This window comes from Artibeus jamaicensis, unplaced genomic scaffold, assembly GCF_021234435.1.
Source record: "Artibeus jamaicensis isolate MK-2021 breed Jamaican fruit bat unplaced genomic scaffold, CSHL_Jam_final scaffold_754, whole genome shotgun sequence".
Lineage (NCBI taxonomy): Eukaryota > Metazoa > Chordata > Mammalia > Chiroptera > Phyllostomidae > Artibeus > Artibeus jamaicensis.
This window is the reverse complement of record NW_026522054.1, coordinates 7,655,601-7,671,418: the sequence shown is the minus strand read 5'-3', so window position 1 is coordinate 7,671,418 and position 15,818 is coordinate 7,655,601. Positions and strand designations below refer to the sequence as shown.

Here is a 15,818-nt window from a genome sequence, read left to right as displayed (position 1 = left end):
GGCTTCAGCACATGGTCCCTGAGGTGGCAGGGATGGGGGAGGCCAGGGGAGTGGTCAGCCGAGAAGAGAAGTGGGCAGAGGGTGGGCGAGACTTCCTCTGCCCACGGAGAAGAGTGTGGGTTGCGGAGGGCTAGATCTGGAGGGCCGAGGGGTCAGGCCGGGGCGCAGGGAGGAGAAGCCGGGTCCAGACAAGCACCGCCCCTTCCCTCGAGTCTGCACGGGGGCCTCGGGGACTCTGAATGGCCAAGGACAGAGAGCTTGGCTGCCGCCAGACTCAGTTTCCTCTGCCCGCTCATGTTGGTCACCCACTGAGTCCCACAGTGTCCCAGGCGTTGGACTCAGGGCCGAGACACACTCCAGGCAGCCAACGGCATAAACGCCGGTCCCCGTGCGGAGGGGTCTCAGAGCTGCAGGTCCAGCAGGTCACGGCTTCCTTGGAAAGCCCTTGAGGACGAGCTCTGAGGCCCTCACGTGGCCAGCCAGCTGCCCGTCCCGGGAGAACCGTCACTGGCGACTGGAAGTTGGCTCCACCCTCCGTCTGGCCTCCCGTGGTCCAGTTCATCCCTCTCCCGGGCCCACGGCTGGTCACGTGGCTCTGGGGTCCAGGAGAAGACCCGCTTTGCAGATGTCCTCACGAGGCCTGTAGACCAGTCTTCCGAGAAGGCTGTCCAGCCCATGGGAGGCAGCGGTGGCCTGGGGGACGTCTTTGCCCCCGGGGCACTCAGCGGTGTCCAGGGGGTGCTTCCTGCCTCCAGCTCTGCCCTGTCCCCGGCCTCCCTCCCGGCTCGGGCTGCTGGCACCTGCTTTATCGAGGTTGTCATGCGGGACAGCTGGCTTCTGTTACTCGCCTGCTCCCCTCCCCCGCCCAGCCCCTGCATATCTGGTCTGGTTTTAAATAGCTTATCTCGGCAGCTGGACCACCGCATGGGCTTATATGGTGAGGAGCAAATGTCCCGTCAGCGCCGTCCCCGGCACCTGCCATCATAGCAGCCAACACCCCCGCCCCATGGCCACCGCCCCCCACAATCCCTCCCCCTGCGAGGCTGGGCCCACACGGCCCAGTCCGAGCACTGCTTAAAGCCCTGCCCGCCCCGGCCCTCGCCCAGTCCCTGGCCAGGGGCAGCAGCGCCGTGTCCTGTCCCGTCCGCAGCTCCTGTCCCAGGTGAGACTCAGGCAGATGCTCGAGTGGGCAGTGGGGAGCAGAGGGATGGGGGCCTGCATCTGCTCTGAGCGCCATGGGGGTCACAGGCGTCCACATTCCCGGGGCGAGGAGGCCACACTTTGGAGGAGGAGTGAGGGGTGGGGTCGGGTGGCAGACTCCAAGGGCAGCAGCCCAGACCCTCGGGGAGACACCAGAGGCTCTCAGTGGCTCTGGATGGGCCACTACGGACCTGCCGGCTGGGGGACCTCAGTTCCTCATCAGCAGGACGGGCTAGACCATTGTCAGCCCTGCCTGCCCCCAGTACAACGAGGAGCTGACAACAGGGCCCCCCCCCAAGGTTGCCCGCCGCCCCCTCCAGGCTGACATACCCCTGAAACTTTCCAGGCAGGTCCTTCTTGATCCCCCGAGAGCAGAGAGATTGTCCAGGGCCAGTCTGGGGGGTCAGAGTCTCTCCGCAGGGACGCAGAGGCGGCAGCCTGAGGCCGAGACCCAGCACCCTCCCCTTGCCGAGAGCGGGGCTGGGAGGACCAGGGAGCGTGAGCCCAGCTGGCTGGGTTGCAGGGACCCCTGAGTCAAACTCCACCTGCGGAGACACTCTTTCGATTTTTCGGCTTCTCCTGAGCAGCTGGAGAGAATATTAGGGGAAGGGGCTGCCCAGAGTGCAGCCCCAGGAATCTCCAGCACATTCCAGGCCCCTGCCTACCTGAGTTCTTCCTCTGACCTGGATTTTATGATCAACTTGCCCCCAGCCTCCCCCCACCCCTACTCCCATCCCCTGCTGAGTGCTGGGGAAAAGGGTGGAGGGGTGGGGCTACACTCCTCAGGAACTCAGACTTTCTACAAAACTAGAACTTGAAGCTCATCTATTTTACAGTGGTCAGCGGAGGCCCAGAGAGGTTAAGTAACTAAACTAAAGTCACACAGCGAAAACTAGGTTTTTTGTGACTCCATGGCCAGCACGCTTTCTGTTGTCTACTGTGTATGAGGTGGTCCCCCAAGAGGTGACCCCGATCTCTGCGGAAGAGGGTGGGGGCACGGATGCGAGGTAGAGTTGCTTTAGGGCATCATCACCTCTGCTCTGCCAGGGTCTCGATTGTCCCCTTGCTCAGCCTGTCCTTGCACCTTCATCAGTCCTGTCTCTGGCCACTGGCCTGGCAGCATCCTTGTCGGAGTGCTCTCCCCCACCCTCTGGGGGCTGGCGTGCTATCTGGAGGGGTTTGGGGTGCCCCCAGGAGCAGGGGGAAGGCTCCACACTGCTCCCTCATGTGCTGGACCCCAGGGCCAGCAGCTCTGAGCTGGTGGGAGGCGGGGCAGGGGTGGAGAGAGAGGCTCCGGGGGCAGCTTCCCCGGTTCTCAGCCACTGGTTTGGCGGCTCCCTGGGGCCCAGGCAGGGAGTGGGGGGCAGAGCTTGTGGGCCACGGACTCCCGACTGACCCCAGGGGCTGAGGACCGGAGAGGAGGCCGTACCTTTGGGCGCTCGGCCTGTTCCCCTGTGGCTACATTCACACAGCTGTGTTACCAGTCACAGCTGGGACACAGACATGGTCACAGCGCGCTCTGACTCAGCTGCAGTCCCTGACTGATGAGGGGCTGCGCTGAGGAAGCCGGGCGCCCTCCATGGTGATGTCCTAATCTTTCTGGGGGGCAGCAGAGGCCATGTCTGACACAGAAGAGGCGGCAGAGGAGTACGAGGGGTAAGTGGGGGAGCCTCCTTCCTCCCACCTGTCCTCTGCTGTCCCCTCCAACCTGCCCCTGGAGCGGCCCCGGGAGCAGGAGGGTGGGTGTGCCTGGGCGGCTCTGCCTGTCTTGGGGGAATGAGGAGAGATAACCCCCTTTATTCCCACCCCTGTGCCCCGGCTGCCGATCGCAGGCCTCGCACAGGCTTGGGGCCCTTGGAGGTCAAGATGCCGTCTTCCAGGTTCAGCTGGGTGACCGACCTGCTACAGGCAGGGGACCCCGGAGGCTGGGTTCCTGAACTTGAATCCACAGAGATTCCAGAGCCACAGGGCTAACCCTGCGTCCAAATGCCCAGCTCAGGGCTCAGTGTTAGCCCCGTGGCTGGCAGTGAGGGCACAGGGCCAGGGTCCACCTCAGGGCACAGCCACTGCGTGTGTGCGTGTGTGTGCGTGTGCATGCGGACAGTCCTGACAGCTCTCCTCTGGCCCCGCAGGGAGCAGGAAGGTAAGCACACGCCCGGGCACTCCTTCGGACGGGCGCCACCGGGTTTCACACTGACCCACCTCTTGTCTCCTTCCTCGCGGCTGCGGCCTCCCCCGAGCAGAAGAGGCTGTGGAAGGTAAGGAGCCCCGGTCCCCAGACAGAAGACTCAGCGGCCATGTCCCTGCCCCAGGGCACCAGGGCTTTCCTGCAAGAAGCAGGGAGGCAAAGTTTGAGGCCCCGGACCGCTCATCCCGGCCGCCCCACTCAGCTCTGTGCGGGTGCAGAAAACGCCGGGCCAGAGTGTGTTGAGGCACTGCGGCTGAGCCCCCGCCCCCCCTCCAGCCCTGGGGGGCCTCGGGAAGCGCGGGTGGGGCCTGGGGGTTCACCGTGGCTGTGGCTCACCCAGAGCAGGAGGAGGCTGAGGAAGAAGAGGCCGCGGACGGGGACGCAGCAGGAGAGGAGGCGGACGGCCAGGCGGAGCCTGAGGAGACCCAGGCAGACGGTGGGCCCTGGGGGCAGGTGCTGGGTGGTCAGGGCCCGCGCCCTCCCTCTGGCAGGAAGGGGTCCACTGGACCTGCTTTCCCACCTGGGCAGCCACACCTCTAGTCCAGGCTGAGACTCAACTGTCCACTGTCCACCCAGGAACCGTGACCTTGAGGTCCTTCTGTGTGGGGCGAGTCCGTGTTAGGCCCAGGGCATGGGTGCACATGTGTGCCTGTCTGTGTGCCTGTCTGTGTGAACAGACAGCTCCGTGACCCCAGGAGCCAGCAGGGCACCCTGGGTCCTGTCCTATCTATGGGGTGGGGGAGGGTGGGGAGGGTCTCGGCAGGGGCTCCTGTCTTAGAGCCGGGGCTTTACCCACTTCTCACATTCTGCTTAGAAGACAGACAAGAAGAGGAAGCTAAAGAGGCTGAAGGTGAGCAGTGCGGGCCCAGGAGAGAGGTTTGGGGCGGTGGGGGCCTCCTCCCCGTGGCTGTGGGGAGACAGCTGGCAGGGAGGTGGGGAGAAGGGGTTCACAGGGAGAAGACGTGGTGCCTGCCTCGGTCCAGAGAGGCTGCCTTGGGGTTGCCCCGTGGGACAGGGGCCCCCAGAAGCCTGGTCTGTGCATGAGGCTCTCGGAGATCAGGCAGAACTGCCCGCAGGGTGCGGGGTCTGTGGGGCTGAAATCCCAAAGCACAGCCAGTGTGCACAGTGGGTCACTGCTGTGGTCACTGTCACAGCTCCGGGGGGTGGGGAGCTGCCAGCTGGGCTTGGAACCCTGTCCCCAGGGAGTCAGGGTCCTGGGAGCCACTCTGAGGGAATGGGTGGGGCTTGCCACCCCTGGGTGCTCCCGGGACCGGGGGCTCTGGGCTAGAAGGCATGCACTGTTCAGACGGGGTGACAGAGGCCCCCGGGGCCCAGCTTGCTGGGACTGGGCTGGGCCCAGACCTGGGGCCTCCTGACCCGGCAGCTGTGTGCCCCCCTCCTCTCCAGATGGCCCCGTGGAGGAGTCCAAACCCAAGCCCAGGTGAGCAGGACACACCTGTGGGCAGGCCGTGGCAGCAGAGGGCCACTGAGGGAGGGCGGCACGGTCCGTGGGCCGGGGGTGACAGGCACACACCCAGGGGACACACGTCCAGGTTCAGAAGACAGACTGAGGCCAACCCAGCCTGACACCCGGTGCCCGGCCACCTGGGTGCACACAGCTGCCCCACACAGACCTGTGGGCAGGCAGGAGGCTGAGGTGCCTGGCACACCTGTGTGGGCCCAACCGCAGGGCTCCCAGGTTCCGGGCAGATTCCCAGCCACGGGGGCCTGGAGTCCGACAAGCTACTCGCCTGGTCACAGCTTCTCCACGTCCCGGGGGTGCGGTTCTGGGCAGCCACTCCCTCCTTGGGTCTCAGTGAGGCACCAGAGATCCACGGTGACAGCGTGAGGGTGGAATGTGGGTGTGCGGGGGCCCTGCTGGGACTCAGGTGGCCGTGCTCTGCAGGAGGCAGGCCCGTAGCCCCTCCAGCAGGCGGGCGCTCAGGGCCCCTCCGCTCCCACAGGCCCTTCATGCCCAACCTGGTGCCGCCCAAGATCCCCGATGGAGAGAGAGTGGACTTCGACGTGAGTGGGGGCCGCAGGGAGGGCAGGCCTGGCTGGGGCGGTCTCCAGGGCCCCCGATGGCAAAGTGGGCTGGCAGGAGATGGCGTGGGAGGGTGTCCAGTGAGGCTGGTCGGCATTATCCCGGCCAAGTCCCAGGGGAGGACCAGGGGGGTGGCCTGCCGCCCCTCCCCTGGAGCTCCGGCGCCCCCTGCAGGACATCCACCGGAAGCGCATGGAGAAGGACCTGAACGAGCTGCAGACGCTGATTGAGGCCCACTTCGAGAACCGGAAGAAGGAGGAGGAGGAGCTCCTCTCCCTCAAAGACCGGATTGTAGGTGGCCCGCCTCCCCACCGGGGGCTCCCCCCTCCATCCTCAGGCCTCCCTCCTCCAGGCGGCCTTCCCTGGAGCCCCTAACTCTGCTGGCAGGAGCTGTCCATTGGGAGCCCTGCCTGCCCCCCAGCAACCTGGATGTTCCCTGAGGGCCAGAGCCAAGGGTAGCCAGGCCCCTGCTGTGGGGCGACTGGTCAGCACCTGTTGCCCCACCCCTGCCTCCCACCCCCAGGCACAGCCGTCCCACTGGGAAGGGAAGGCGAGGTGGGATTCTGAGCACAGGGCAGAGGCCGGGGGTGGGGGCAGGGGTCTCACTCAGATCTCGGAGGCCAACCCCCAGCAAGTCACACTCAGTGGGACCGTCTGCAGGTGTCGGGCGCGGCCCAGCCCTAGCGAGGCAGGACCCCCCACGCACACACTGTGCACCGTGCGGGCTTGGCCTCTCTCCGCAGGAGAAGCGGCGGGCAGAGCGAGCCGAGCAGCAGCGCATCCGGAGTGAGAGGGAGAAGGAGCGGCAGGCCCGCCTGGCGGTGAGTGACCCCCGGCCCAGGGCGCCCCCACGCACCAGCCCCTCTCCATTCAGACACTGATCTGGTCAAGAGACAGCGGGTAGTGACCGCTGGGCATGTGTGGGCTCTGATCGCACACGGGAATGAGGCAGGACCATCCAGCGAGGGTGGCTCAGTCCTGCCACCCTCTTCCCGGCCGCGGGCGACAGGGCCCCTGCTCAGGAGTCAGGGCCTGGATGGTGCATTCACTCTTCACTAACAATCAAAGGTCACACAGCCCCAAGGGTGGAGGCCGTGCAGGGACCCCCAGAAGCGTCTAGCCCAGGGGAGAGGAAGCACAGTTCGTCCGTCTACAGAGCCCAGAGCCCGGCCTTCCCTAACCTGCTGCCCGCGCCCCCCCAGGAGGAGCGGGCCCGGCGGGAGGAGGAGGAGAGCCGGCGGCGGGCGGAGGACGAGGCGCGCAAGAAGAAGGCCCTGTCCAACATGATGCACTTTGGGGGCTACATCCAGAAGGTGGGCGGCCGCGTGGCGCTGGGGGTGGGGGTCCTGGGAGACCAGGGGTCCAGGGGGAGCTGCCCAGCTGCTGAGGGTGAGACTGGGGGGCCCCTGCACCGCAGCCCCCAGCCCCTCGGCGCTCGGCCTGACTGTGGTTTCCCAAGAGGGACCAGCTGGGCTGGGGCTGCGGGCGAGGCCTGACGCCCCTGCTGCTCCCCAGCCCTGGCTTCTGCTGCTCCATCTGGAGGGGACTCTGATTGGGGACAGCCATGGGGGGGCCTCCATTCCCTCATTTGTAAAGCTGCCCGCCCTGCTGCTTTGAGGCCAAGCCAGCCCACCCGGGAAGCACCCGGGGGAGGTGCCTTACTCCTGGGGACTCGCTGCCCACTCCTGACTTCCACGCCCAGCCTGCAGGACAAGCACTCTCACGGGACCGGGGGTGAGGGGGGTGCCTGTGACTTTCTGAAGTCCCCAGATCAGAACTGGGCCGGCCTTCCTGACTCAGCCTCAAACTCTTGGCCTGGCCCCACTGTCGGGAGCAGTTCTGCCCTGCCCCGGCCTCTGGTCCTGGTGTCCTGGGGACCGAGGTCACCCCTGGACACGTCTGAGCCTCCTTCTCCTCGCCCCCCATCTCTCTGCCTTGGGCCTGCACTCCGTCTCTCTCTCCTCCGCCTTTCTCTCGGGGGCTTTCTCTCACGGTGCGCTGGTTTAGCAGGCACAGGTGGGTACAATGAACGCCTCCTCTTGGTGTTGGGGGCTCCCTGGATGAGGGATCCCGGCAGTGAGGGGCGGGTGCGGGAGGGGACAGACCCTGGTGCGGCCGAGGGAATCCGCCGAAATGACTCTCCCTGCCCGTGCCTCAGTTTCCCCGGGGATCTGGGCAGGGACAGGCAGGCGTGGTAGGAAGAGGATGAGCACCTGGCCCCTCTGCAGCCCCCTGCAGCCCTGCCCACTCCCCGCTGAGTTTTGGGGGGCTGGGGTGCGGGAGGGGATGTCCTCTAGCTGACGCCCCGCCCCCTGCTGGCCAGACGGAGCGGAGAAGTGGGAAGAGGCAGACGGAGCGGGAGAAGAAGAAGAAGATTCTGGCGGAGAGGAGGAAGGTGCTGGCCATCGACCACCTGAATGAAGACCAGCTCAGGTGGGGCCGGGTGCCCGGCCGCGAGCATGCGCACTGGGAGGGTGTCGGTGAGGGCGCGTTCTCGCCGAGACCACCAGAGGGCGCCGCCACCCCACACGTCCCGCCAGGGCGCCCTTGGGGGGACTGGTGTCTGCAGGTGCTGCTGGTCACCTGTCCCGGCTGTCCTAGCCCTCTCCTACTGGCCCCCAGCCCTGGGCTCCTGCCCTCCGGTCCCGCGGTGAGCCGACCGGCAGGTGGGCAGGCGCTCTGAGCCTCTGGGGGGCTGGGTCAGGACGAGGAGGAGGAAGGCGTATTGTCCTCAGCGTCCCCCACCCCACTCTGGCCGCAGGGAGAAGGCCAAGGAGCTGTGGCAGACCATCTACAACCTGGAGGCTGAGAAGTTCGACCTGCAGGAGAAGTTCAAGCAGCAGAAATACGAGGCGAGCCGGCCCACGCCCCCTCCCCAGCCCACTCCTCCTGCTTGAGTGGGCCCCGCCCTGCTGCAGGGCCACGCCCATCCCCACCACCACCACCAATCACCCATCCCAGTCCTGCGCCTGCTCGGTGCCTCGTCCCCCACCGGTGCCATGGCTGGGCAGCTCCGAGGCTTTGCTGGGGCTGAGCAAGAGCACCGTCCTGGGGATCCAGCCCTGGGCTGTCCCTCCCTGTCACTGGGCAGGGATCGGCCCTGAAGGCCTAGAGGCGGCAGCCAGACACCCTGAGCCAGGCTGGGGACAAGGACGCAGGGAGCTAGACCTCCGTGGGGGAAGAAAGCCTCACCAGAGACATACTCACTTCTCGGTGCCCAGTGGGAAGGCGCTGGGCGGAGCTCCAGGCCCACAGCCTGTGGAGCCCCAGGGGGACACAGAGCAGCCAGAGCCCAGCCGGCACCAGCTCACGTGCACCCCACTGCCCCCCAGAGCAGGCCTCTCGCTCAGGGTCCACTTTGCTGCATCCCCCGACATAGCTCAGGCCTGTGACCCAGGATCCCCCGTCCCCACACACTTCCCCTGGTGACAGGGAGGACTTTAGAGCCACAGCGCCTGTGTTTGGTCTCTGGCTCTGCCCCTCCACAGGGCAACACGCCTGCCTCCTCACAGGGTCGTTGTGAGGGTCACAGGGATGGCCCCCCGCCTGCGCCCCCAGGCCCGCTGGGGCCTGAGCCCCAGGGTCTCCCCGTGACCCCATCTCAACCACTCTTCTTACAGATCAATGTCCTCCGAAACAGAATCAATGACAACCAGAAAGTGTGAGTGTCCGAGTGTGGCCTTCCCTGCCCCACGACACCCCGCTCCTGACCCCATACCTTCCTGGGGCCCTTGGGGCCTCCCTGTCTCCCCCCCTCAGCCCCTACCCTGCCCTGCGTCCCCTCTGACGGAGCCCCGCTTCTCCTGCAGCTCCAAGACCCGCGGGAAGGCCAAGGTCACTGGGCGCTGGAAGTAAAGCCCAGCTCTGCTCCTCGCTGCATCCCTGCCCTGCATGCCCCCAGCTCCGGCACCCCCCCCCCCAGCACAGGGGCAGCTCCTGTTTGGACTCCAGGACGGGCCCATCTGGAGCTGCCGTGCACAGCCCCCCCATGTCCACACCACGCCCTCAATAAAAGCCTCCGCACACCACGCGGCATTTCTGTCACTTCCCCTTCACAGGGAGGGAAACCGAGGCGACGCCCCAGTCTCACCTGGCAGGTCGGGGCCTACAGGACAGCAGCCCCTCCCCTGCCAGACACCAGGGCCTGAGTCCCCATGACAGGGGGGCTCTGGAGGAGAGGCCACACAGAGCCGGAGAGGGAGGAGGGGGAGTCCAGAACCTGCTGCCGGGGACTGTCCCGCCCCGGCGGCTGGCCCAGTCCGTGCTCAGGCAGGACGGAGCTGCAGCACCCCCTCCCAGGGGGCTCCGCCCCGGCCCCTGGCTCTGCCGCTGGTTTCTGGAAAGGGTGGGTCCCCTCTCAGGGACAGTCCTGGTGCCAGGCTCTCCGATGTCCCAGGCCAGGGTGGGGACGGGCAGAGGGCAGGGCAGGCCCGAGCCCCGGTTCCTGCTCTTCCCTCCCCCAGAACGCCCCACCTCTCTGCCTGCCCAACCCCTCCCATCCCCGAGGGCTGCTCCCGTCCCTGATTTTCGGAGAAGTCTTTGGGGGACCTTCCTGAGTGCGGCGGCTTCCACAGGCCACGCCCCTCAGGCGGCCTGGAGGCCCACACCAAAGGCCCATTCTCTCTGGGCTCCTGACTCACAGAAACCAGGTCTGGGTGCCGCCGGCCCTGGCCCCGCCCTCCGGCTCATCCCGGTTCTCAGCCCCACCCCAGCAGCGACCAGGATGAAAAGTGCTGTGTGCGGCAGACTCTGGGGACGCTGTCCTCACCCCGGCACGGAGCGCCCAGGCCCCAGGGGCTCCCCCAGCCCCCCACCCGCAGCCCCCGCTCTCAGGCCTGGGCCACAGCAGCCACACCCTCCGCACGCCCCAACCCCAAAACTGGCTCCCGGAAACCAGGCCCCGGTGGTGCGGAGTTGAAGGAGGCCGAGGGGCGGGGCTGCTCTTAAGGAACCCGGAGGGCGGTGGGAGGTTGTTCGGTTCTCACGCGCCTTCGGGCTGAGCCAACGCTGACGCGGTTCTGACAGGGGGACAGGGTGACCTGCTGAGCACAAGGGGCCTCACCCCTGTCTTGTCCCCACCCGCCCCTACTCTGCCAGTTCCCCAAAGGAGACACCTACCAGGATGCATGAAGGCAGGACGTCACTTCATTGCTGCTTGGGGATAAAGGACAAACGGAGTTTTTCCCTCTCAACTCGACACAGGGACCCCGCCCCCTCTGATCTCCTGTCTGCCATGCTGAGCCCTACTGTGTGCTGAGCAGTGTGCGAGCACCTCGCACCCATTCCCCACCTGCAGGAACTGCAGTTACTATATAAATAGCCCCATTTTACATGAGGAAACCATGGCGACCCCCGAGCTTTGCCTGTTCTAATTAAGTTTTATTTGTTTATTGGCATGGCACACTCTACCAAATTAAGTTGGGTAGCTGATAGAAACAAGGAAAAGCACATTCTTTTTTTCTTTTTTTTAAAGATTTTATTTATTTATTTTTAGAGAGCGGGAATGGAGAGAGAAAGGGAGAGAAACATCAGTGTGCAAGAGACACATCTGTCAATTGATCAGTTGCCTCCTTCATGCACCCCCTACTGGGGACCTGGCCTGCAACCCAGGCCTGTGCCCTGACTGGGCATCAAACCGGTGACCCTTTGGTTCGCAGGCTGGCACTCAATCCACTGAGCCACGCCAGCCAGAGCAAAAGCACATTGTAAAGACATTGTGACTCCTTTAGCCAACGGATACTTGAATAGCTGCTGACTGTCCAGTGCAAAGCCCGGGAACATTCCTGTCCATCTGCTGCAGATGGAGCCGTGTCTATGGGCAGGGCTGCTTCAGTGGCTGCTCGGCCACCTGGGAGGCTGTGGTGACCATGGGCCTTCAGGCTTGTTGGCGGGACGGAGGCCTGGGAGGCTCTCAGGCCAGTCCTACGTGGGACTCTCCGACTCTGGTGACACAGTGCGGTGTGTGGGAACTCCACGTCACACAGAAGTCCGGCCCGACCAGGGCCCCCACAGAGCTGTGAGCTCTCCGGTCCCATGGGCAGGGGGTGTCAGCGAACAGGCCTGGAGGCCAGGTGGGGCCGTGCCGGGTGGGGCGAGGCAGAGACCGCATGGGACGGTGGGGTTGCAGGGCCCGCTGCAGCTGGGACGTGTCTAGCGTGGGTGGAGGCAGGGTGTCGGCGAGCGGCGGGAAGAGGAGGGGACAGGGAGAGGGGGTGTGGGGCCCGCCGGCGCTGGGGCACGGCCGCAGCGTGCTGACCGCAGCAACGCGGGAGCAGGCCGACATTTCGGGGAAGCATATGATCCCGTGTCGTTTCTGGGGAGGCTCCGGCGGTGGCCCAGGCTGGGACAGTGACGGCGGGTGTGGAGACGAGGTGACACTGTGGAGCGGTCAGGCTGTGTGCCTGGCTGGGAAAGGACGCGACAAAGACGAGTTTCTCGCTTGGGCGACTGGGCGGGCAGGGATGGCCTTAGCCTCTGTCTCGTTCCTCAAACGCAAACAGGCCAAAAAGTGCTGTGTGCGGCCCAGCTGGTTTTCAACTCCGGGACGGGGAGGCCCTGGGCGGGGCTGGGACGCAGCTCAGAAGCCCCTCCCCCTGATGCCTCAGTGTCTCCCGAATGAGCAGAGCAGCAGCAGAAGCAAACACAGGGCCCTGGCTTTCCAGCAAAGACCCCGCGCCTCTGCCCCACTCCCCTTTTCCACCCCGGCATCTCGGGAAACTCGAAGGGCCACCCCTGCTTTGTGGCATCGTCGACAGAAACGTGACAGGTCATCAACTGTGGACCTGTGACAGGCGGTCACCCCTGTCCAGACCTGAACCTGAGCCCCGGCTCAGCTGTCCTGCAGGAAGCCTGCGGGGTGCAGCGGTGTGGGCTGGAGAGGACCGAAGACCCCTGGGGGCTCGTGGGGGCCCCGCCCAGGAGGCCTGGCACATGTGGGGGTGCCCCCTCCCTCACCATCGGCACCGTGAGTGGCTGACAGGGTGTGGGGCTCGGATCCCTGCTCAGCTGGGGTGTATCCACTGCCCGGCCCCCCACCCTGGTGCGTCATCAGCTTTCATGTGCCTCCCTGGGGGGCCAACATGCCCTTTGGTGACATCCGTGTTCCCTGACCCAGCAGCAGGTGCAGGGTGACCGGCTAGGGTCAGGGGGTCCCACTGGGATCACTGACCCATTTCTTTGCCTTGCGGGCCTGGTCCCGTATTTTAACCAACTGAGCCAGCCAGCCTCGCCCTGGGGTCCTTGCCCCGGGGTCCTGGCTGTCACCTGTGCTGGCTGGGCTCCGTGAGTCGGAACTTTGCCGTCACCCACATGTCCACAGGGGACCCAGCACACCTCCCAGAACCGACACAGAGCAGGAGCCCGGCTGTGTCCCCACAGGTGGCGCCCGGGTCAGGGTCAGCCGGCAGCCCTTCCTCCTCCCACAGCGCCCCGAATAATCCACTGCTTCAACAGTGCACAGAAATGCCAGCCATTTATTGATTTCCTCTATTTCCAAAAAAGCAATTGTACAGCGTATCTCACAGGTGGACGGGGCCCAGCCGGCACAGAGCTGTCACGTGAACCTGGGGCGGGGGACGCGGGGCGCTTGACACCTGTGGGTGTTGCCTTGCCCACCCCACAGCCTGGCCACTGTCACCCCAGCTGTCCCCCCGAGGAGAGTGCATCCCTGCTGCTGAGCACCCGGACGAGCGTGGGGGCCCCACGGGCAGGGCTGCCGGCTGGTGACCCAGTGTCTTAAGCACAGGAGGTCCTGGGGCCGGGGCAGGGACCAGGGACCGGAGAGCCTGGCTGCTCCGTGTCCTCTCTCGCTGGGCACCGTCCCCGATAGCAAGGGCCCTGGTTGCCGGTGGGGGGAGGGCGGGAGTCCCAGGCAGCCCTGCCCCCACCCCTCCTCCAGGACGTGCATCCTCAGCCCCTCCTCCTCCTCCTCACCTCTCCTCAAGTGACAGGGGACAGGCCAGCTGGCTGGCACGAGGGAGCCTACCAAAATCAGGCCTGGCCTCACGGGGCACCTTCGCCTGGACAGGACAGTGCTGTCACCCTGTGAGGACCCCTAACGGCAGGACCCCCGCCTCCTCTTTCATCCAGGACAGTGGGCTCACAAAGACAAGCTCTGTCCACACCTGTCGACTTTTACAGAATGGAATCCCTCTGGGCCCTGGTGACGGGGAGGGAGGGTGTCACCCCTGAACCCCCTCCCGGGACGCCCTCTTGGACAAGGCTCAAACGTACGCCCCAGGAGAGGGTGAGCCAGGACCTCCGGTGGGACCCCCAGCACCAAGGACACCTGGCGGGTCACACGGCCGTCCTCACAGGTCTGTGCCGGGGGTCGGGTCTCTGACAGGGCACACCCTCAGCCCAGAAGCGCGTTTCCCATCCCCACTGCTGGTTGGACAGGGATAGCACGGGGGGCGGGGTGAGCAGAGGGCCCCTCACACAGTAGGAGAGGAGGACATGGGCCAGGCGGGGAGCTCCCATCCGGTGCCTGGAGGCTGGGGCAGGAGCGTCCCCGGCCCCTGTGCCCTGCCCTGTCTACTGTCACATTAAAGCTTATTTACAGCAAGCTTCTCCCTGGGGGAGGGGAGGCCCTGTCACTTCCCGCCTGAAATGCACCGGAGGCTGGGCTCTCAGGAACAGCTGGTGGCCTGGACGGGTCTCACTGGGGCTCAGGGACAGGTGGGTTTGTCGGTGGCCTGACAGGACAGTCCCTCTGAAGGACTATCCTTCCCTTCCACCGATGGTCCTGAGCCCCAATCCCTCCCTCACTGAGGTGCCCAGGCGCCCGATGGTGGGGGGGCTGCCCTCTGGTGAATTTCTAAATGGCCCCCGTCGAGCTGTAGCCTGTGCCCGCCCCACAGGCCACGGCCTGGACAGCTCTTTGGCTCTGAGCACCATTTCTGCCGCCTTCTCCTGCGACAGGTGGGTGTCCGGCCCCTGGAGAATGTGGTCACACTTGCAGGCTGAGTCTGCCCTGAGGCACATGCCCACTCCCCCCGGGACCAGCCTCCCTGAGGTCCCGAGGCCTGCCCAGTCCGGTGCTGGCACCACAGGACAGTGGCCACCTCAGACACCCAGGAGACCCGCAAGCCTCGCCACGCCAGCAGCCTCCCTTCCTGCAAAGCCGCCCCCTGGGAGACGGTCCCCGTGGCCACCACCTCGAGGTGAAGCCCTTGACTGTGAGAAACGAGAGAGACATTTACTGCCTCTGACCTGCAATCGGACAACCGGACGAAACCTCTGTCGTCCGCGGTCACGTGGGTGGGCAGTCACGCACACACGTGTGCGCTGCACACCCATGTGATACAACATACATAGTACCAACTCTGAGCAAAAGAAGTATTGACATCAGAAAAAGCCCGCCTAACACAACTAACCCTGCCCACCCCCAGTGCTTGCAAGTCCCCCCCCCCCAAAAAAAAAGAATCTAAAAATAGTTTCATCTTCGGCAGCTTCCAGGTTTGTTCCGGTTGTTTTGAACGTGTCCAAATACTGCCCAGGTGGCCAGAGCCACCCTCCGGCCAGGCCTGAGGCCCCTCCTTGGGGTCGTGAGGCGTCTGCAAAAGAAGGGGCCTCCCCTGAGTTCGGGTAGTGACCGGCCCCCTCGCCAGCGCCCTGGGGGAACCGAGGGGCCCCTCCCACCACCTCATGGTGCCCCTCCTGCCTGCACGCATGGGGCCAGCACAGCCGGGCACGCGGCCCCTCCTGCGTGAAATCTGGATTTAGTCTCCTCTCCTTCTCCACCCTCAGGCGCGGCTCCCCTGCCGCAGCATCTCCCCACGGGGGCCCTCGGCAGCTCGAGGGGGCTGTGCTCTGGAGCCCCCTGTCCTCAGCCCCGGCTCCCTGCAGAGGTTCCTCACTGGGGCCGCCCCTGGTGGCCTGTGGGAGTGTCTGCGTGTGGCCCCCGGCCTCCCCATGCCAGAAACACATGGCCTGCTCGTCTGCAAACGCACACTCCACTCCAGAGCCGCGGGGGCTGGGGCCGGGCCGGGGTGTGTGTTTGGGCAAGCTCCTGGGTGGTCCTCAGGCAAGCTGGGGCTGCCAGCCGCTGCCACAGACCCTGGGGACGCGCAGAGACTGGGAGTGGACTACAGAAGGCAGGGGCCTGAGCGGCGGCTGTTCCAACCTAGAGAGACATGTCCCGTCTGCAGGCCCTCACTCCACAGACCCGGCGGATGGCACCCCCAGGTGGGGACCTGCACCAGCTCCCTGCTAACCCACAGCTCGGCCTAGACCTGCCATCACGTGCCCCTGACGTCCGGCCTGGGACAGCCATGGTGTCCTGGCCAAGTCCCCTTGGTCAGCCAGACGGAGGGCTGCATCTGGGTCCCTGGGGAGCTCAGGGCTGGCCCCTGGGTTCGAGACTGGCCGAGGCTACTGGGCCTGGAA

General features: G+C 65.6%; 2 protein-coding genes across 6 annotated transcripts in view; one reads left to right on the top strand and one right to left on the bottom strand.

Annotated features, from left to right (window-relative positions):
* Positions 1-2,818: 2,818 nt before the first annotated feature.
* Positions 2,819-9,460, top strand: TNNT2 (troponin T2, cardiac type). Of its 2 annotated transcripts, XM_053659540.1 has the most exons (15): positions 2,819-2,856; positions 3,333-3,343; positions 3,444-3,458; positions 3,729-3,824; positions 4,203-4,238; positions 4,796-4,829; positions 5,353-5,413; positions 5,607-5,723; positions 6,176-6,253; positions 6,635-6,745; positions 7,440-7,448; positions 7,756-7,865; positions 8,194-8,284; positions 9,053-9,093; positions 9,242-9,460. In XM_053659540.1, the coding sequence occupies exons 1-15, from the start codon at positions 2,819-2,821 to the stop codon at positions 9,285-9,287; spliced, it is 894 nt and encodes a 297-aa protein (XP_053515515.1). In that variant the 3' UTR covers positions 9,288-9,460. The 2 variants fall into 2 exon arrangements, with proteins under 2 accessions (XP_053515515.1, XP_037016831.2); XM_037160936.2 differs by lacking the exon at positions 7,440-7,448.
* Positions 9,461-14,844: 5,384 nt separating this feature from the next.
* PKP1 (plakophilin 1) overlaps positions 14,845-15,818 on the bottom strand; it is a 37,089-nt gene continuing 36,115 nt past the window's right edge. For all 4 annotated transcript variants that reach the window (XM_053659534.1, XM_037161140.2, XM_053659535.1 and 1 more), the window contains one exon: positions 14,845-14,986. The gene's annotated coding sequence lies outside the window, so the exon portion shown is untranslated. The remainder of the gene's footprint in view (positions 14,987-15,818) is intronic.